This window comes from Cetorhinus maximus, chromosome 14, assembly GCF_964194155.1.
Source record: "Cetorhinus maximus chromosome 14, sCetMax3.hap1.1, whole genome shotgun sequence".
Lineage (NCBI taxonomy): Eukaryota > Metazoa > Chordata > Chondrichthyes > Lamniformes > Cetorhinidae > Cetorhinus > Cetorhinus maximus.
Window position 1 is genome coordinate 114,342,847 of NC_135892.1, and position 22,671 is coordinate 114,365,517.

At 45.8% G+C, this 22,671-nt stretch overlaps 1 protein-coding gene across 1 annotated transcript in view; it reads left to right on the forward strand.

Annotated features, from left to right (window-relative positions):
- The first annotated feature begins 2,322 nt into the window (after window positions 1-2,322).
- Window positions 2,323-22,671, forward strand: part of LOC144689980 (neuronal acetylcholine receptor subunit alpha-2-like) — a 39,490-nt gene continuing 19,141 nt past the window's right edge. Inside the window, exons 1-2 of the mRNA XM_078557516.1 lie at window positions 2,323-2,441; window positions 11,460-11,611. Coding sequence (XP_078413642.1) covers window positions 2,351-2,441; window positions 11,460-11,611 — 243 coding nt within the window. The 5' untranslated portion in view covers window positions 2,323-2,350. The remainder of the gene's footprint in view (window positions 2,442-11,459; window positions 11,612-22,671) is intronic.

Consider the following 22,671-nt stretch of genomic DNA (forward strand, 5'->3'; position numbering starts at 1 on the left):
CTCTGTTTCTCTCTCCCTCTCTATTTTTCAGTTCTCCATCTCTCCACTATTTGTCTTTCCTCTCTCTCTGTCTCCTTCAGTTCATCCTTTATTCTATTTCTCTGCCTCTCCCATTCTGTTTGTTATTCAATAATGACTAAGTTATAATGTTTGCTCCTATCTTTCTCCATTTATCTCTTTATTTCATTCTCTCTCCGGCAAGTCGAATTGTTCACAGGCAGCTCTGCTCTTCCCTCTGTCGCTTTCTCTATCTTTCTGCTCACTTTTGTTCCTGTCTCTGCTTATTTTTCGATTATTACAATCTCTCTGTCTCTGACCAAACTATCTTGCCATTATTTCTCTCACACTCTATCTCTCCTAATTTGTATAGTTCTCCGTACCTCTCGCTGCATCTGTTCTCTATCTCGTTTTCTGAAATCTCAATCCTCTCTATCTCAATCTTCTCCCTACCTCTATCACTGTCTCTATTTATTTCTTTATCCCTTCACGGGGTGTGGGTATCATTGCCAAGATCAGCTTTTGTTGCCCATTCCTAATTGCCCAGGAACTGACTGACTTGTTAGACCATTTCACAGAGCAACCACCCGGGCCTCGGGATTACTAGTCCAATGACATTACCACAATGCCACCATCTCTCTCATAGATTTATTTTGTTATGTTTAGTTCTATATTTTATCTTTAGTTAACCTGGATCTCTCCGTTCTATTTCCTGTCTCTGTTCACCTTTCTGTCTCTCCCTCTTTCTTTGTTCTTCTCTCTCTCTCTCCCCCTCACTCTCTGTTCATTTCTCTCTCTCACTTTCCCTGGTGAGTACAACTTCCTCCAGGTCCATACAATGCCCGCGCTGATTCGATACAGCCAGTTGATTCAGTTTCATCAAGAAATGGTGGTCACTCAGTCGGAAAGTATGTGGCAAAACCCCGATAGATCTAGTAGAGATAGCAGTGAAATGAATGAGCAGAGATGTGTAGGGAGTTTTCGGTGTTCCTCGCGATGTACAGCTTTGGACAAGGTGCCGAGAAGATGAGATTGGTACCAGACATGAGCTGCGAGGGCTCGGGGTGAAGGAGACGGTTTGGCCAAATGCTCTGACTTTGGCACCCGTTTAAATGTTGGAATAATTCACTGGGCGAGGGGAGGCCACTGGGATCTTTCGTCAAAGCCCCTGAGGTGTTTCGAACGCCTCAAGTCGCAATAAAACCCCCTCCCAGAACAGAATGTGACCACCCCCCCATTCTTCCAGGTGATTCCAGTGTCGATTTCCAGAGCTTGGTACTGTCAGCTCAATTATACATCGTCCCCTTTAAACCGCTGGGTGCAGGTGCAGATATTTCAAATATTTATCGCCTGTCCGAATCATTTTTCAGAAACACGAATCAGGTCCAGTGCCCCCAACATCCAGACAGAATCCGGAGGGGCTGGTGCTAATCCCCCTCCCTCACACCCCGGTTAGTCCTCCCCACATGTCAGCGAAGACCCAGCTCCCTCTGTTCACTCACCTGTGTGTTTGTGGAGAGAGCCGCTCCTGACAAATTCTGACTGCGGTCTCTCGGTGGTGGGGAAGTGTTCGGGACAGGACCTACATTCAGGTCAGCCCTTTCCCTATCGAACAGCCCCCCACACACACACAGCACAAGGACAGCCAAGTGTCGGACAGGCTTTGAGAAGGAATTCGGTATCCCCCCCCCCTCCCCTATGTCGTGTTGGACTGGAGCCCAATTCATCAGCCCACAAGGCAGGACCAGAGCTGCCTCTGGCCTCTTAGAATGCCTTTCCATTTAAAACCTCGCAGTTTTATGGGAAGATGCGGGGGTTTTTTTTAATTAAACTTTGATGAGTGGGAGCCGAAAGCTTTGGGGTGGAGGGTTCCTTGAGCAGCCTTGGCCCAAGTTCCAGCCACCCAGGCGTTGTGGGGTGGGAGGGTGGGGAGGGCTCTGAGTTTTGGACGGATCTCTCACTCTGTCACTGACATTGATTGGAGAGGGTTTGAATGATGAGCACTCTGTTGTATTGCGGTGATGCGCACTCCACGAAGTTGAAATATTAATGCCAGCTCTTTTTTATTATTATTTATTTTCGCAGGAGCGCTCGTTAAACCTGGGGAAGGGGCGGCTCTCTCTTAAGGCAGTTTTTCCCCCCACCCAGAGCGGAGGTTTTCAGGACCAGGGACAGCGCAGCAAGAACCGCTCCACCCGGAGCAGCTACATTCAACCCAAGTGCCAACTCCACCGAGCCTGGGCTACGTCCGAAAGAGGGGAAACTCCCATCCCCCCAGTGCCTTCCTGGTGAGACCACAGAGGTTTTTTTTTTTTGCTGCCCCTTCCTTGTCCGAAGCTGAGGTTTCGGGAAAATGGCAACGTTTTGGGTCTCGCCCGTGGAATTCGGTGTCCTGAAAGGCTGCATTCTCCTCCTCACTTTCTTCATCTTCTTGGGCAGAAGCAGTAAGTTGAAATTTTTGCCACTTAAATTTAGGGGCGAGGTCTCCTCCCTGGCGTGTGTCCTTCTCATTCGCTGGATCTCACACCCCCATTGAGCAATACCCCACGGTAGAAGAACATTTAACCACACAGCGGGAGGCCATTCGGCCCATCGCGTCGGTGCTGGTCCAGGAAATGTTTCCCGGCCTGTTCCACCCTCCTATACCCCTGAGGGTCACTGATCTCCAATTAGGCCGAGTGCAGGAGGGTGGAATAGCACCAGCATGTGGTGGTGGGGGTGGGGGGTGGGGGAGGTGTTTGTCTCTGGGCCCTCCGCTCCCTGTCTCCCTCTGATACACATGAGGGCACAGGGCTGGGTTCTGCTCTCTGACCCGTGGGGTTAATCAATAGGTGATTTTAGGCTGGGGAGGCACTTCCTGCACCAACACCGGCATGATGGGCCGAATGGCCTTTTTCTGCGTTGTGAATTTTCTATGATTCTACGAGTGGGATTTAAATCCCTTGGGGACTTGCTCAATGGAATGTGAATGCTTTTCAAATGGGGAATATTTCCCGCTTCCCGCCAGTCACCTCTCCTTGAGCCTCTTGCTAAAAGTTCCAAAGGCTTGGAAATTGGGCATTCCTTATTTACTCAACCCCTCACTGCCTCACCCCCCCTCACCCCTCCGCCATTGCTTCATCCCAGGATGGGACCCTTCACTCTGCCCTAGGCTGAGGTCACCATGTGACAGGTGGCCTTGAACCTTGGACACTCATTGTCCAGCTGCGTGCGAAGCCCAACCACTCCAGAGACTCGTTCATGACACTGGGGAGGGGGGACAGAGAAGGGACAGGTAACGAGGATGGGATGGGAGGGGGACGGAGAAGGGGTAGATAATGGGGAGAGGATGGAGGGGAATGGAGCCAGAGGGGAAGGAGAGGGAAGATTAAAAAACAGAGTTCCAAATCCACATGTGAGGCTTTGGATTTCCATGTGGTGAATCATCAGACATCAGGCTCGGTTCTGATCAGTTCGGACTCCAGTAATGTATCCTTTACAAGAGTGCACTGCCTTTCATTATACACAATAAATATACAATTACTTATTAATTCAAAAGCAAATTATCTTGGGTTGCTGACATTCTGAGGTAAAAGCAGAGAATGCTGGAAAGCATCAGCATGTCTCTGGGCCCTCCGCTCCCTGTCTCCCCCTGATACACATGTGGAAACAGGGCTAGTCTCTCCTCTCTGGCCCGTGTGGTTAATCGACCAGTGATTTTAGGCTCAACCATGATGGCTGATCATGTGGATAAAGAATTACAGGGCGCCCGTTACCCGGGAAACTTCCCTGAAAAGTCCATTTCAGGAGGGGGAGTGTGAAAATCCTGGTTGAAAAGCCCATGGGAAGTGCTTTCCACTGGGAGGAGGGGGCTGATCAGGATGGAGAATGACTCCTGGGAATGAATCTATTTTAGAGAAAGGCTGGTATGAGCTGGGAGGGAGTTTTTAAACTGTTACCAGGGGCAGTGTTGCAGGATGGCTGTACATGGACTGAAAATGATTCGATCTCATTCTCTCCATAAAGTATTGGATTAATATTGAACAGGCTCCTGATAATGTTTATCATTGTCTTTCTAATTAACTTCTGTTACAGCCAGGATTTATGTCCTCCCTTGCAGTCAGTAATTAGGATGTCTGTGTGTAAGGTGCATGTTTTTCCTTATCCTCGGAGTGATGTTTTCTAATTTAAAATATACTCCAGCAGCAGGCTTTCTGGTGATGTTAAAAACAAACAAGCATTTTATTATCACATACTTGCCCCGGATGTTTGAATGCAATGTGTCAATTACAACCTCACCCATACTATCATGCACACGACGATTAGATACAGATGGAATTAAACCTGTAATTAGAAAAATGGAAGTTATAACTCAGCCTTTATATTGATGCAGGCCTGGTGTTTTCTTGGTTGGGTTGATACTTTAGTTGGTGTGAAGGTCTTTTTCGAAACAAATGATTCTCATGAAGCTGTGAAGTCTATTGTAGGTGAATAGCCAGGAGGTTGGTACTCAGGTGGACTTGGAAGAAAAAATATATACGTTCCATCGTTCCTTCGGTGGTCTTGAAATCCCAGTGGTGTTGCACCCTATAAGCTTGTTGTTTTTCCGGAGACAATCTCGTTTAAACTGCAATCCATCTTTTTCCAAAGTAGATGCTATGGCACTTGATATTCCCTGCTATTAAAACCCTCTATCTCTGTGATACATTCCAAAATGTAACAGAGATAGGGTCCTGAACTTGAGAATAGCAGGGAAAGAGAGAGGTGATGTTGCATTCTTCAGTCTTCTTCTTGATGTTACCGTTGCAATCTGCAGACTTGCACACACAGAGATTTGCTCTGTTCCAGGTGTATTATACTGCAGTACCTGACAGTTAAGTTCCATCACATGACTGTAGGGTTAACACTTCTGGGATCCAGATCACCACAATACAATGGCGGTTGACAGGATTACACTGTGTTGAAACTGGGAGTTTGGTGAGTGAGGGGATCTTAAGGGTTAATCTCGCTCTAAAGTCTAGGCTATGTTTACATTTAGCAGTTAGCTAAATATTGCTCTTTAAGTTGAGAGATAAGTTTCTTCCAGGCTTAAACAGGGAAATACAAGCTCTCTGAGAGCAGCTGTAGCTAATTAATTAGGTAGTTGGCTTAAACTGGTTTCTGAGGTTCAGCAGAACTGACTGATCATTGCTTTTCAGGGGGTGTAAATACAAGGCTATCTGAGTGCTGCTAGGCTGCACAGAATGTTGAAGCCAGGAGCTTGGCGAGTGAGGGAGTTAGGTGGAGAGGTGAACTATACATTAATTAATTAAATAATTTCAGTTAACACAATACTGATGGAAGGACAGATGATGTGTCACATTAGGGAGCTTCTGGAGCCAGTGCAGACCATGGCAACCACATCTGTAGTAAATGTTTGCGATTGCAGGAGCTTTGGCTCAGAGTTAATGAGTTGGAAACCGAACAGCAAACATCCTGATGCATCGGGTTGGGGGGGTGGTGGTGGGGAGGAGATAGTGGATGCATTGGTGATCATCTTTCAAAATTCTATAGATTCTGGAATGGTTCCTGCAGATTGGAAGGCGGCAAATGTAACCCCCACTGTTTAAGAAAGGAGGGAGGGGGAAAACAGGGAACTACAGACCTGTTAGCCTGACATCAGTATTAGGGAAAATGCTAGAATCTATTCTAAAATCCAGGGAGGAAATGACAGATGCGCTGAGGATCATTTTCCAATCCTCACTAGATTCCGGCGAGATCCCAGAGGATCGGAGCATTGTGCCAATATTTAAAAAGGGTGCGAGGGACAGGCCTTAAAATTATAGGCCGGTCAGCCTGACTTTGGTGGTCGGTAAATTATTGGAATCAATTCAGAGAGACAGGGTAAACTGTCACTGACAAAGGCATGGATTAATCAGGGGTAGTCAGCAAGGTTTTGTTAGGGGTAGGTCGTGTCTTACTAATTAAATCGAATTTTTTGAGGAAGGATCAAGGAGGATTGATAGCGCAATGGAAAAAGTTCCTCATCCAGGGGACTGTGGAGGATCAGTCACTGAGTATGTTCAAGGCTGAGATCGATAGATATTAAAAACATCCAGGGATACAGGGATAGTGCAGGAAAATGGTGTTGAAGTAAAAGATCAGCCATGATCTCATTGAACAGTGGAGCAGGCTCGAGAAGGACCTACTCCTGCTCCTATTTCTTATGTTCTTACAGTTATTCACTCTTATCTCTGCCCAAACTTGAGCTCAAATCCTTCCCGTTGTTCAATATGACACACGGAGACCAACAGTCTAAATAATTCATATTTCTCAAATGCTGGTTCATTCTTGAACAATGAGATGTGTTTTGCAGGTGGATGTGAATTTCCCTTATTCAGGTCCAGCAATGGGACAGCAACAAGACGTAAACATAATAGCACCTTAGGCACACCACAGGTTTTTCACTGGTGCTTTTGTGTTGGCCGCAATGAGGTCTTTATGAGTTGGTGTAATTTTTAACACTTTTGTCATTTTGTTTTCTTAAGTTCCTTTGGTTGTGATAATAAATTCAGACATGTCACCTTGGCTGAGGGAGCCTCTTTTCTTCTGCAGGTGGATGGTTATCAATAATGTTCTGAGTGTTTTGTGGGACATTCAGCTTTATTAACAAGGCTCTTAGTTAATGTTCTTAACCAGGCAGATTTTGCACTTAGGTACCGAGTATGGAGCCTGCAGCCCAGGTTTGTCTGGGAGGTCCATCTGTGCTGTGCTAGCTGAAGGTACTTTGGATTAAAGCCTCCAGGATGTCCCTACATCCCTGGAGCATGCCCGGGTCAGCGTCTACCCCCTTAGCATTTCCCTGTGCATGCTCATCCTCAGACTCACTGCTGGACTCATTGTGTGCAGCTGCATCCACTGCATCGATGTCTTCATTGTCCATTGGCATCTGAGACTCTGCTGACTCTGCTGTCCTGTTGGCCTCGATGACCTTGGCCATCATTCTCTGGCCTGTGGAGCCTGTGCTGGCCCCGCCTAGGAGGGAGCGGCCAGTTCTACAGCTGGCATCTCCCCAGTCGTCGCAGCCTCATTGGATGCCACGGTCACTGGGAGAGGGGTGGAGGAGCTGCTGCCCTCATATGGAGCACCCTGAGGGGAGCTCGCAGAGATGACAGGCAGCTGCTGCACCGATGTGAGGTCACTTTGGACCTCCCTGCTCCGTGGATGGATGGGCACCAAGCTGGGAAACTTGTTGCCCAGACCATCTCCCACACTGGCACTGACCAGCTGAGGTCAATGCCGATGTGAGGGCTTGCTGGTCCGAATACATCCCCAGGAAGCCCTGATGGGTCTCCTGGAGGAGCCTCTACACGAGAGTTGCCACACTCTCCATGGAGGACGCATGGCACTCGGACATGTGGCTCATTGCTTCGGTGATCGTCCGTGTAGACTCCTCCACCACGGACACCAACCCAAGCATAGCCTCATGTATCTCCCCCAGATGCTCCCACACACCCGGTTGCATTTCCTGCGTTTGCTGCACATCCAGAGGCACATCATCAGACACCGACTGAGCATGTGCCTGGTCCCCTGCAGTCCTCCGACTGCTGGCGCCATGGGCACTCTCTGTCTCTGCCAGCTTCTCCAGTGACTGTGAAGTGCCCTCACCGCTGTGCCCCGGGACACTAGCCAATAATCTAATTCCCACCGAGGTGCTAGTATCTGCGCTGGTGCCTGCCTGGCAGAGATGGTGTGATGCTGGTGGGTCTGAGGCTTCAGGCCCCTCAGGTGTGAGATGGGGCCTCTGCTGCTCCTCCTCCCGGCCCTGCTCCACTGATGCTGAAAGGAAGAACAAGGACATTGGATCAGTTAACGTGGAGGCAATGTCAACGTGTATCCCTGTCCCCCGGATCATTACACGCTCATCCTTCCATAAGCAATGGTCAAGCCATGTTGCAAACTCCAATCACTGAACATTCAGCACTGCATTGGCTGCTGGGAGGACAATGGTGACCTCACTGCTGGGCAAACATACCTGCCCGTGGCACCCCAGCCTCACCAACACCGGTGGACCTGGGCACATGGTGCCTCTCCAGATCTAGGGCCTCCTGTTCGAAGCGGCTGAGAATCACTAACTGGGCCGGCCCTCCGCCAGTCCTCACCCGCTCGGGGGCATTATGTGCAATTTTCTCCTGAAAAGGAGGGAAGAGCATTGATTAGTGCAACTTGTAACTGGAATCTCTTCGCACACGGCCCACCCCAACCAGAGTGGGACATTGCAGAGCTCCAGTGTCTCCTCACCCGCTGCTGCTGAACACTCACACAAAGATGCCAGGCCTGTTCCCCTGACTTGGCCAAATGCTGCCTACATCATATTAGGCACCACATAGCAAGGAGGCGCAAGCAAGTGGAGTGCAGAGGGCAGCAGATCGATCGGTGCCAACGCCACCTTGAAGCTCCCCTCCCAGCATCTCATCACCCTGACTTTGACATGTCCTGGAGTTCCAGCCCTGTGCCCAGGTACAGCTCCTCCAGGTTGCCCCCACACCAGCCATGTGGGTCTCAGTGTACCACATGCTGCAGGTGCAGAACCCATCTCTTCACCACCCTCTCAGGGTGACTTCAGCATGGGCAATATCTGCTGGCCCACCCAATGAAGGACACATGGCGTCAATGATTCAATGCAGTCACTACACTCAGACTTGGTGGGAGGGGGTGCACCGGGGGGGAAAGCCGACCTGCTGGGTTAAGTGACCAATGCCAACATGATCCTCACTCTTCCTGAGTGTAACAGGTCATTGAAGCGCTTGTGACACTGGATCCAGATGCACCGCACCACATCGCGGGAGCTCACCACCCCCGCCACCTCCTCCCAGGCACGTTTCACCATGTCGGGGGGGGGGCCTCCTCCTCCTGTCCTGGGGTACGAGGACCTCCCGCGGTGCTGCCACCCCCTTGAGGAGGGCAGCAAGGCAATCATCAGAAAAACGAAGGGCACAGTGCCCCCCTGCCCTCCCCTCCTGCCTGGCCTGTTCACCAGCAGCGCCCTGGGGAGCCCTTCCACTGGCCACAGTTCACAACCTGGGAAAGGCTGCAGGAGCTTTTTAAAACAGGCCGCCCGGGTCACCATTGGACCCGGTGGTCATTGCAGTCCCCCTGCCGCCTGCCCACTCCCGCTGTCCTCGGGAGCCGCGATTCACGCTGTGTGGGCCTTAATTGGCCCGCCCGCGTAAAATGGCGGCATGGACCCAATCGCAGGCGGCGATCAGGTCTGCACCCGCCCGCGCCCACTCCCGTACCACCTGCCCGACAGGCAGAAAATTCTGCCCGTGGACTGTATTCAGTATAGAATTTTCTGGAACTGCCTTTTCTTTTAAAAATGAACATTAAAAGGCTGCTAAGATGCTTAATGAGTGTCAGGTGACTTTTGCATAGACTCAGAATCTAATTGAATGGACTTAGCAAGAGGAAACCATTTGTGGAATGGAGAGGATGGTGGTGTCACTGGACTAGTAATCCTGAGGCCCAGGCTAATGGGTCTGGGGACATGGGTTCAAATCCCCCCCGTGGCAGGTGATGGAGTTTAAATTCAATTAATAAGTCTGGAATATAAAGTTAGTCTCAGTAATGGTGACCATGAAGCCATCATCGATTGCTATAAAAACCCATGTGGTTCGCTAATGCCCTTTAGGGAAGGAAATCTGCCATCCTTACCCGGTCTGGCCTATATGTGACTCCAGGCCCACAGCAATGTGGTTGACTCTTAACTGCCCTCTGAAAGGGCCCAGTAAACCACCCAGTTCAAGGGCAATTAGGGATGGGCAACAAATGCTGGCCTTGTCAGCAACACCCATATCCCGTGTTATGATAATTTTTTTTAACAAATCACACCTTTTATTGTTGTGGACTTACCCAAAACGCAAAATTTATGGACACCCAGACTCACTGCCTCTAAGTTCAAAACTTAACAAAGAGAGATGTAGAAAAAGCAGTTAAACCATAAGTAGGTGTGAATGGCCACCATCCCTCCCTCATTGTGTAGCAATGGCTTCAAACTTCAAATCATTCTGGGTGGACAATAGAAGCATTGACCATGTGGTCACCTGAACAAAACGTTCTTCAGGTAATCAATCTTACTCACTCCAAGCACCAGGGAGAAATCGGTCAGTCTGCAAACAACAGCAGCAGCTGCAAAGGCCTTAAATCTGGAGACTGCACCATCATAAGGTGTCCAAGCCTGTTTCCTTTCAAGTCCACCACGACAGAAAACTGATCTCTTAGGAATAAGATTACAGACAACTAACTTCGTGACGTGCTGAGAAATCCACTTCTTTGAGGGAATCTTGCAATGACTTTGATTTTTTAAAATTCATTCATGGGATGTGGGCTTCGTTGGCTGGGCCAGCATTTATTGCCCATCCCTAGTTGCCCTTGAGAAGGTGGTGGTGAGCTGCCTTCTTGAACCGCTGCAGTCCATGTGGTGTAGGTCCACCCACAGTGCTGTTAGGGAGGGAGTTCCAGGATTTTGACCCAGTGACAGTGAACGAACGGTGATATATTTCCAAGTTAGGATGGTGAGTGACTTGGAGGGGAACTTCCAGGTGGCGGTGTTTCCATGTGTCTTCTGCTCTTGGTCCTTCTAGATGGTAGCAGTTGTGGGTTTGGAAGGTGCTGTCTAAGGAGCCTTGGTCAATTCCTACAGTGCATCTTGTAGATGGTACACACTGCTGCTACTGTGCGTCAGTGGTGCTGGGAGTGAATGTTGAAGGTGGTGGATGTGGCGCCAATCAAGCAGACTGCTTTGTCCTAGTTAGTGTTGAGGTTTTAAGTATTGTTGGAGCTGCACTCATCCAGCCAAGTGGAGAGTATTCCATCACACTCCTGACTTGTGCCTTGTTGATGGTGGACAGGCTTTGGGAAGTCAGGAGGTGAGTTACTTGCTGCAGGATTCCCAGGCTCTGACCTGCTCTTGTGGCCATTGATTTTGTATAGCTTGCCCAGTTCAGTTTCTGGCCAATGGTAACTTCCAGGATCTTGATATATGACTTTGGTTATTGAATTCATCTAGCTTCACTTCAAGAGTGGAAGAGAACCCCCTCTTACTCAGGCCTGCGCCAACACCAACCAATCTCAAAGTATTCCTTGTTTGTAGCTTGTAAAACATGCACTACCCTCTTTAACTGTATTTTTCTCCTGTGGGCATGTGTATGTGAGTGGGTGTGTGATAAATGGAGCGTTAGATTTTTGGGGTGAATGTGTGAACAAATAATCACCCTTATTTAAACCTACAAAAAGCTTGCTGCTGGTTGATCAGGTTGTGCCCACACTCAGGGGTTAAGAAACTCACACCTCTTCCTTTTAAAAACACACCCTGATTACAGACAGTAAGAGATGGGAGCAGGGGTTCTAGTTCACTGTCACCCCTGTCTGTAACCAATGTTTTCAATCAATAATAATGGATTTCACCAAGGCCCTCACTCTCACCCTCTTTCTCTTATTTCTAGTTTATTGTCAGGAGAAAACTCGTTCCCAAGCGGAAGAGAGACTCTTCAACCATCTCTTCATTGGCTACAATAGGTGGTCCAGACCTGTGCCCAACACTTCAGATGCTGTCATCGTCAACTTTGGACTTTCCATTGCTCAGCTCATTGATGTGGTGAGAAATAGCTCAGATCTGTTCACAATCACTACTGTTCACAATCATTGCCATTCACAATCATTGCTGGCAGACTGTGGTGGGTTGACACTGTGTTTACACTCACCAAGGTAAATAAAAATGGTAGGGAAACATTAAGAAAATAACATGAATTTCTGAGGACATTCTTAAGGTGGGAGGGTGAACAGCCTGAGGTCATGGTTCATATTGGTGCCAATGACATAGGTAGGAAGAGGGATGAGGTCCTGAAAGCAAATTTTAGGGAGCTCGATAAGGCTTTAAAAAGCAGGACCTCAGGGGTAGTAATCTCCAGATTGCTACCATTGCCACGTGCTAGTGAACATAGAAATTCGAGGTTGGAGCTGATGAATGTGTGGCCGGAGGGATGGTGCTGGAGGGAGAGATTCAGATTCCTGGGGCACTGGGCCGGTTCTGAGGGGGGTGGGACCTGTGCCAGCCCAATGGTTTGCACCTCAATGGGGCTGGGACCAGTATCCTTGCTCGGAGGTTTGCTAGTTCTGTTGGAGAGGGTTAAAACTAGTTTGGCAGGGGGATGGGAACCTGAGGCTAGATTCAGATGGAGCAAAATCAGAAATGGTAATGGAAGGCAGAAAATCAGTGAGTGAGTCTGGAAGGCAGAAGAAACAAAAGATAGAAAATAAAAAGAGAGTTTGGCAGTGCTCAAGGGTATAAACTTCAATGCAAGGAGTGTAGTAAATAAAGCAGATGAGCTGAGGGCACAGATAGAAACGTGGCAGTATGATATCACAGCTATCACAGAAACATGGCTTAAAGAGGGACAGGAATGGCAACTCAACATTCCTGGTCACAGGGTTTTCAGACGGGACTATAGACCCCAAACAGTCAGAGAGAGATAGAAGAGTAAACATGTAGGCAAATCTCTGAGGAGTACAAAATCAATAGGGCAGTAATATAATAGTACGCGATTTTAATACCCCAAAATTAACTGGGGTAGTTTTAGTGTGAAAGGAATGGAGGGAACATAATTCTTAAGGTGCATTCAGGAGAACATTTTTGTCCAGTATGTTGCAAGTCCAACAAGAGAAGGGGCAGTTCTGGACTCAGTTTTTGGAAATAAAGCTGGACAGGTGGAAGGACTAACACTGGGAGAGCATTTTGGTCGTAATGATTGTCATGAAAGTATAATAATTTTCATAATATTTTCCTGGTTTATTGTAAAGTAGGTTTATGGGTAAGTATAGTTAGGTCTGTTTGTATGTGATTTAATTACATTTGAAGTCAGGTAGACTGCCGGCTTTGACTCTTCAAAAGAAGCTCGGTGCTTGGTGAGTTAATGAGTAAACATGGATGCTGGCTTAGCATGTAAGGTGTGAAGGGAATTTGCATTTGGAGATAGATGAAGGGAGATTTGAATTTCAAAGGGACCTCAATCTGTTTACAAATAGCCAGATAAGCAAGACTAAGGAATGTGTTTATTTTTCCCAAAGGTTACCGACAATAAATAGTAGCAACATGGAAGGTTTTATATTGTGAGGAAGCTACATTTTCAAAGAAAACATATGAAACAACAGAATTTACATATTAAAAAAGAGACAACCATATATAAAGGAGAATGATGGGTTGTCTTATGAGGAGAAGGCATTATGAAATTTAACAGAAGCCTGTGAAGTAGTCTTAATGAAGCCTCCAGTATTTGTGCATAGTCTGCTGTCTACTGAAACTGAAGCTGGAGAAAAATCATTTGGAATTCCACTGCCCAGGGAATAACCATAGGGTTTTAAAAACTTTTGGTTATTTGTAGTTAGTGTAAGAAAAGCGGCGAATACCAGGCGATTGCTGTCACTGTGCGAATTGCTCTGAGAGTGTTGGTGGAGTGAACGCCAGTACCGATTGCAGATGCGATCAGTACAGGAGCGCCTCTCTGACACAGGGACACATGAAGCTCATGTCTAACCAAGGCTTGGAAAGCTGGACAGAGTCGCCGTGTTAGGTCGATCTTATCTGTTGGAAAATTGAAAAAATAAATTCATCTGGTCCACAGAAGGAGTGTTATTTCTCCTTCGATTAGAGAAAGAATTTGCTGCTTATAACAATATTAACGTTATGATGTCCCGGGCATTATCCACAAAGACTGATAAGCAAACCTCAGCCGAGTTGGTCAAACCTCGAAGCAAGTTTAACACCTCGGAGGAAATAAATGTTAACAATAATATTTTTAGCTCTGCGTCACCTGCCGAGGACCAGAGGCATGTGATGTCCCAGAGGGAATCAGTTATAGGATTACAGGGAAATCGGGATGTATCGCTATTTAGAGGTTGAGGAATATCTGGTATTACGATAATACGGACACCTTAACGTTAACGAATAGCCTCTGAAGTTGTTAATAATAGAGCGGGTTCTAATAATGACTATATTAGCGGGATAGTACATCCATGGTTTGAAAGGGTAAACAACCAGCTAGAAAAGTTAACCATAAGCAGTAGGATATAATGGATCCCCTTAGGCTGTCAGTAAAAAATCCTCCCTTTAAAAACCCTGGGTCCGGGGAGAGACTCGCTAAAAAGAAACGAAAATGCAAAGAAATTCAGACACTTTATAAATTGAATTAAAAAAAAGGCTTGGCTAAGGGATGAATGGGGGCGGTGGGAAGGGGTTGGGTACCAGCCAAGTGTCATATCCTCTGAGTTTAGGTGACTTGGAAGAATATTTTAACCAATGATGATCTAAAAACAATAATAAAGCAGACATGGGTAAATTGTCGAGTGTCTGAATAAGGCCGATATTTTCCAGCTGTTTTGATGTGATTAGTGAGAATGAGATGAAGACATTTATAGGTCAGTTTAAGAGAGATACACCCCCAGGTCCCGGTAAAAGTACAGTTAAAGATTAAAATGATTGATTTGCCCAAAACCCAATACGCTTACGATTTGGCTTCGATCAAGTATCATCCCAGGTAAAATTAAAAACTGTAGAACGGGTTTCATCCCAAATTCTGACGAGTTTAAGACACTCGGAAACCCAGGTAACTGGAGGTCTATAAGTTTATATTATATTAAAAAGGTTATTCACTAAAATTATTGCCAGTGGGTTGACTCAAGCGAAAGAATTAAATCCAAATTAAGGCCAAAGGGCTTTGTAACTGGGTCTTCAGGTTGTGTTCAAAACATCCCAATCTCCCCAAACTGTTTGAAGGGTTGAAAGGCAACATAAGGAATTTACTGTCGTAGTTGTCGACTTAGCCAAAGCCTTTGACTCCACAGGACATGCATTCATTCTTAAAAGCCTTGGAATAAGTGTAAAATGTACTAATCTGATTGATAATTTATACCATAAGACCTCATAGAGACTAAAAAATAAATACGGGTAAAACAAGCCCGATTTTAATCAAGAAACGTGTCCAACAAGGGGATCCCTTGTCACCTTTGCTCTTTAATATGGACACGTTTTTAACAAAGTTGGGATATAAACAAAAAACTGCGGATGCTGGAAATCCAAAACAAAAACAGGAACAGAAATACCTGGAAAAACTCAGCAGTGACTCGGGACTGGACTCTGGGTCGCTCCATGTCTCTGTATTATCCTGTGTCCCGGTGATGTAGCTCTTCTGAGCGATTCCCCTTCCCGGGCATGGTTAAAGAAAATCTCTCAATTCTTGAGAAATATTGAAGTAAGGCAGAACTCGACATTAGTCTTCAGGAAACAGCTTTTGTTTTTGTCATCCAAGAATAAAACCTTTTTTTTTTAACAACCCGAGTCCTTGGAAGATCAAAGGCAGCGACCTGAAATTTGTCACAATGGGGCCGAGGGAAATATCTTGGAGCTGGGACTCACCGCTGGTCGGGACAAAGTGTCCATCCCTTCAGCTCCAAACTTCAAACATGGGTTGCTAATTTATTGTTCAGCCCTCTGAACCACCCCCCACCCCCCCAAGCTTTTGATATTCTAAAAGCCTTTCTTTATTCCTCGTTTTTAGTATCATCTGGGTTTTAATAGAAACCTCAAAATAGATTGATAGATTTGGCTGGTATTATTGAGAAGGCTGATGCATTGTCCTTTGTTTTACGTTGTGATTGTCACTGAATCCCTGATGCATTGTCTTGTGTTTACCAATGAGAGTGGCTCAGGTTTCCAATCTTAACATAGTTAAAGATGCTTTAGATAATGCCTCTCTGGTACATTTGCCGGTTGTTTGTCGTGCCCCTGAGGGTCTGACAATATCTGCGATATGCACTTTAATTGATGCGTGTAAGAAGTGGACGGCGTTAAATTATCAGGGCATTCCTTATTTTCATCACCATATCATTTTGAATGGTTGGCTGCATTTCAATCAGTTCGAACCATCTATTTTTTTTTAATCAAAGCTCTCTCTTACTTAGACCTAATGTTTACCCAACTAGATATTTTCCATCCTTCGGTAGATCCAAATACGTGGCAAAATGTAGATGGTGAACATTTAACGAGACCATTTCACTATTTCAGGTAGTTGCCTGTTTATGTTTAAAACGCAAGAATTCAACACCTCTTTAAGGACATGGTGATTAAACACGGATAGTCCGTTTTCATGGACCCATTTACATCAGAACAGCACTTTTTACACCGGGTTTAATTGTTTGGAGGGGCTGGTGGGAATGCTGTTGTAGATGTGAGATTAAGGCTTGAAGATAATGCCAATGGGTTAAAGAAGGCGCGGGGAAAGAAGGTTAAAGCAAATAATTTTACCTGGAAAAACTCAGCAGGTCTGGCAGCATCGGCGAAGAAAAGAGTTGACGTTTCGAGTCCAACATGACCCTTCAACAGAACTAAGTAAAATTAGGAGAGGGGTGAAATATAAGCTGGTTTAAGGTTGGGGGGGGGGGAGGTTGGGGGAGAGAAGTGGGGTGGGGTGGGGGGGCGGGGGGAGAGAAGTTGAGGGTGTGGTGATTGTGGAGATAAGCAAGCAGTGATAGGAGCAGATAATCAAAAGATGTCACAGACAAAAGGATCGAAGAGGTGTTGAAGGTGGTGATATTATCTAAGAAAATGTACTAATTAAGAATGGATGGCAGGACATTCAAGGTACAGCTCTAGTGGGGGTGGGGTGGAAAGACTGACAGGGCATTACAGGTATGGATTTAAAAATAATGGAAATAGGTGGGAAAAGAAAAATCTATATAAATTATTGGAAAAAACAAAAGGGAGGGGGAAGAAACGGGGTGGGAATGGGGGGAGGAGGGAGTTCAAGATCTAAAGTTGTTGAATTCAATATTCAGCCCGGAAGGCTGTAAAGTGCCTAGTCGGAAAATGAGGTGCTGTTCCTCCAGTTTGCGTTGGGCTTCACTGGAACAATGCAGCAGGCCAAGGACAGACATGTGGGCAAGAGAGCAGGGTGGAGTGTTAAAATGGCAAGCGACAGGGAGGTTTGGGTCTTTCTTGTGGACAGACCGCAGGTGTTCTGCAAAGCGGTCGCCCAGTTTACGTTTGGTCTCTCCAATGTAGAGGAGACTGCATTGGGAGCAACAATTCGGTAGATCCAAATACGTGGCAAAATGTAGATGGTGACCATTTAACGAGACCATTTCGCTATTTCAGGTAGTTGCCTGTTTATGTTTAAAATGCAAGAATTCAACACCTCTTTAAGGACATGGTGATTAAACACAGATAGTCCATTTTCAAGGACCCATATACATCAGAACAGCACTTTTTACACCGGATTTAATTGTTTGGGGGTACTGGCGGGAATACTGTTGTAGATGTGAGAATAAGGCTTGAAGATAATGCCAATGGGTTAAAGAAGGCGCGGGGAAAGAAGGTTAAAGCAAATAATTTGACCGATAAGGTCTCACCCTTAACCGAAGACTGAAAAGTGAAATATTTTGGCTTTGGACAGCGGGGCATGTGGTATGAAGTGAATAATTCCTCAATAAGCTATTTACAGATAGTTCATTGTAATAACTTCCTGCACCAAGCGCCCGCATCGCCATATTGTTAACTATTCCAATCTTGTAGATTCTTATCGACGATTGATTTTCGCTGCTCATTTTTTTTCTAAGTCAATTTTAATGTTAGTTTTACTTGTTTACTTAATTTTAAGATTTTTGTTAATTTATGGTTTTAGTAATAAAGATTAATTTAGTTTCAATTGATTGATTTTGAGATATACACATGTCAAATGATGAGGAATTCTCACCTGTTTGAACGGATTCTTACCCATTTCTTGTGTCCAGACTTTGCTTGTGTTGATATTGAAGCTGTAGGTGATTTTCCTTTTCCTTGCTGGGTCATTTTAACATCGGTGTTTCGCCGAGAATTGGGGATTTTCTTTTTTATCGTTTATGAATTTTTTTGCGGACCAGCCAAGTTAACTCAATATATACATTTGAAAATCTTATCAATATTTTGGCCAGCAGGGCAGGTCGATACGGTGGTTAAGAAGGCAAATGGAATCCTTTCATTTATTATTGGAGGCACAGAATATAAGGGCAGGGAGGTTATGCTGGAACTGTATAAAACATTAGTTAGGCCACAACTTGAGTACTGTGGGCAGCTCTGGTCACCTCATTACAGAAAGGATGTAATTACCCCAGAGAGGGTACAGAGGAGATTTCCCAGGATGTTGCCAGGGCTGGAAAATTGCAGCTATGAGGGGGGATTGGATGGGCTGGGGCTGTTCTCCTTGGAACAGAGGCTGAGGGGAGATTTGGTTGAGATGTACAAAATTGTGAGGGGGCCTGAATAGAGGGGATGGGAAGGGTCTATTTACTTTAGCAGAGAGATCAGTGTCTAGGGGGCATAGATTTAAAGTGACTGGTGGAAGGATTAGAGGGGAGATGAGGAAAACCTTTTCACCCAGAGGGTTTTGGGGGTCTGGAACTCACTGCCTGAAAAGGTAGTAGAGGCAGAAACCCTCAACTCATTGAAAAGGTGTCTGGATTTGCTGTAACTGGCAGGGCTATGGACCAAATGCTGGAAAGCGGGGTTAGGCTGAGTGGCTCATTTTCAGCCAGTGCAGACATGATGAACCAAGTGGCCTCTTTCTGTGCTGTAAGCTTTCTGTAACTTTCTATAGTGCCTTCCTCAACCTCAGGACATCCCAAAACACTTCACAGCCAATGAAGTACTTTTGAAGTGTAGTCACTGTCATAATGTGTACTCTGCACAGGCAATGGTTTCTGCCAAGGAGTTAAAGGGAATCATTTGCCGCCTTCCCTCTGTCATTGAAACTAACATATATTTTCATAATACTTTTCTGGTTTAGTGTGGAGTAGGTTTATAGGGGTAAGTATAGTTGGGTCAGTCTATGTGGGATTTAATTACACTTGGAGTCAAGTAGACTGCAAGCTTCAACTCATCAAAAGAAGCTAGGTGCTTGACATGCTAAATGAGCAAACATGGATGTTGGTTTAGCATGCAAGGTGTGAAGGGAATTTGATTTTTTAGATAAATGAAGGGAGATTTGAATTTCAAAGGGATTTTGGTCTGTTTACAACTAGCCAGATAAGCAAGGCTAAGGAAGGTGTTTATTTTTCTCAAAGGTTACTGACAATAATTAGTAACAACATGAAAGTTTTTATATTATGAGGAGAATACAATGTCAAAGACATATATAAAGAGAGAAACATATATAAAGGAGAATGAAAGGTTATCTGTCAGGAGAAGGCTGTGTAAGGTCTAACAGGTGTATGAAATAGCCTGAATGAAACCTCTAGCATTTGTACATAAGTCTGCTATCTAACGCAACTGAAGCTGGAGAAAAGCCACTTGGAATTCCACTGTCCAGGGTATTGTGTTAATTTGCTGAGTCTGTTTTAAATCTAAAAGCTATTTTGGACAGTTGCCTTAAAGGGAGTGTAACTGGGAATCAGGTTAATTAGGAATTTTAGGAGTTATCATAGTAGTTATTGTAATCTTATATATGTGCTTGACATCTTTTATTTTGTTATTAAGTATTTTAATTTAATTTTTTTAAATCTCTACATGTTTTGGTGGAGTTATTACTTCAGTGCACATACATCATCAAAAATACAAATTGCAAAACTGTAGTGATAGCGTGACCAGGTTTCCCTCATGGATTTGGTCCACCTGGCACACATCATCTGTCACATCATAACACCCTCCCCCACATTATATATCCACCGGGTAAATTGTATGGAACTGGGGGGGAGGGGGTACAATATCTGGAGGGTGTTCAGTGACCCAAGGGTGAAGTGTGGTCTCTCCACGGAGTGTCAATTGGTGCCGGAGGAGAACCTGAGTTGAAAACTGAATGAGTGTTAGTGCCTGCTAAGGAGATGGAGAACCTTGGGGGATGAACTATCAGGTCCAGACCTGGGCTGGGTGTTTTTATAGAGGATGCTGGTGAGAAGTGATTGAAGCATTCTGGGAGAAGTCACCACAGACACCGCAACTCAGGAGGGAATCGAGGAGAAGGACTCTTGCACTCAACAGGAGGAAGAGCATCCAACAGAGGGTGCTGGTGAGAAGTGACTGAAGCATTCTGGGAGAAGTCACTGCGACTCAGGAGGGAATCGAGGAGGACCCACTGTCAAAGAACAGAATAGCCCCAAACATTACATTGCTGCAGTGTTTCCATCCCTCCCTCCTCCTCAAACAAAAAAAAGAGAGAGAGAGGAAGAGGCAGTGCCTGCAGGAGTGCACCAGACCTGCGAGGGACACTCTTCTGAAAGTGGACTTTAAAGAAAAAGCAGCTGATTGGTGAGTAAATCCTGGTGAGTTTTTTTTTCAATCTATTAAAGTTATTCCTTGTTTAATACTGAGGTAGGAGCTAAAGAAAAGTATAGAGTAGTACTGTACAAGTATAATTAGTCAACAAACAAGGTTCCTAGCTAACATAAATAAGGCCCCGAGCTAGCGCATTTTTTTTAAGGGAGTAACTAGCTTAATTGAGAGGGACGTCATGGCAGGAGATCTCAGACCCGTGATATGCTCCTCCTGCAAGATGTGGGAAATGAGGGACACTTCCAGCGTCCCTGTTGACCATGAGTGCGGAAGGTGTGTGCAAATGCAGCTTCTAGCTAACCGGATTTCAGAGCTGGAGCTGCGGGTGGGCTCATTGTGGAGCATCCGTGATGCTGAGCAAGTTGTGAATAGCACGTTTAGTGAGGTGGTCACACCGCAGGTGAAGATTACACAGGCAGAAAGGGAATGGGTGACCATCAGGAACAGTAAAAGACTCAGGAAGGTAGTGCAGGAGTCCCCTGTGATCATCCCCCTCTCTAACAGATATACCGCTTTGGATACTGTTGGCGGGGGGGATGGCTTCTCAGGGGAAAGCAGCAACAGCCAAGTTCACGGCACCGTGGGTGGCTCTGCTGCTCAGAGGGGCGGGAGGAAAACAAGTGGCAGGGCTATAGCAATAGGGGATTCAATAGTTAGGGGCACAGACAGTTGCTTCTGTGGCTGCAAACATGAATCAAGGATGGTATGTTGCCTCCCTGGTGCCAGGGTCCAGGATGTCACGGAGTGGCTGCAGGACATTCTGGGGAGGGAAGGTAAACAGCCAGTGGTCGTTGTACACATTGGTACCAACGACATAGGTAAACTAAGGGATGAGGACCTGCAAGCTCAGTACAGGAAGTTAGGAGATAAATTAAAATGCAGGACCTCAAATGTAGTCATCTCAGGATCACTCCCAGTTCCACGTGCTAGCGAGAGCAGGAATAAGAGGATAGACCAAATGAACACGTGGCTGGAGAGATGGTGTAGCCGGGAGGGATTCAGATTCTTGAGGCACTGGGACCGGTTCTTGGGAAGGTGGGACCTGTACAAACCGGAGGGGCTGCACCCAGGCAGAGCTGGGACCGGTGTCCTTGTGGGGGCTTTTGCTCGTTCTGTTGGGGAGTATTTAAACTAGTGTGGCAGGGGGATGGGATCCCAGGAGTAGGATCAGATAGGTCAGATTCAGATCAGAAAAATGGAGGTAGAACATTAGCTAGGGACGTTTGATAGACATGGAGTTACATGACAAGCATAGTTTACAAAGTGTCCAGCAAGGGAAATTGACGGGGTTAAACTGTTTATACTTCAATGCAATGAGTATTACAAACAAGGTCGATGAGTTAAGGGCACAGGTAGACACATGGCAGCAGGATGTCATTGCTATAACGGAGACCTGGCTAAAGGAGGGACAAAACTGGCAGCTTAATATCCCTGGTTATAGAGCCTTCAGACACGATAGAGTAGGAGATAAAAAAGGAGGGGGGGTAGCACTAATAGTTAAAGAATCAATTCCAGTTGTGAGAAGGGATGATATACTAAATGGGTCAACAAATGAGGCTTTATGGATTGATCTTAGAAATAAAAGAGGGGCAGTCACACTACTGGGAGTATACTACAGACCCCCAAACAGTGAAAGGGAGATAGAAGAACAAATACGTAGGTAAATTTCTGCTTGTAAGAACAAGAGGGCAATAATAGTAGGAGACTTCAACTATCCTGATATCAACTGGGATTCAAACAATATAAGGGGCTCTGAGGGAGAAAAATTCACGCATTGTGTCCAGGAAAATTTTTTCAACCAATTAGTGACAAACCCAACGAGAGGAGATGCAATTCTAGACCTAGTCTTGGGGAATGAAGAAGGGCAAGTGGGTGAAGTGACAGTTGGCGACCATATCAGGGACAGTGATCACAATTCGGTTAGATTCAGCATTACCATGGAAAAGGACAGAGATAAGGCAGGAGTAAAAGTCTTGAACTAGGGGAAGGCAAATTTTGCAGAAATGAGAAGGGACTTGGCTGGGTTGGACTGGACAGCACTGCTGGAGGATAAAACAGTGGAAAACCAGTGGGAAGCACTAAAAAGCGAGATCCTAATTGTACAAAGTAGACATGTCCCCTACAAAAATAAGAGTGGTACTGCCAAATCTGGACCCCCCTGATTGTCTAGAGGAATACAGGGGAAGATCAAACAGAAAAAGAAAGCCTACGATAGGCACAAAGAGCTATGCAGATAGCCTAGATGAATATAGGAAGTGCAGGGACGAAGTAAAAAAGGGAATAAGGAAATCAAAAAGAGGGCATGAAAAAAGATTAGCAAGTAAAGTTAAAGATAACCCAAAGATGTTTTACCAATACATTAA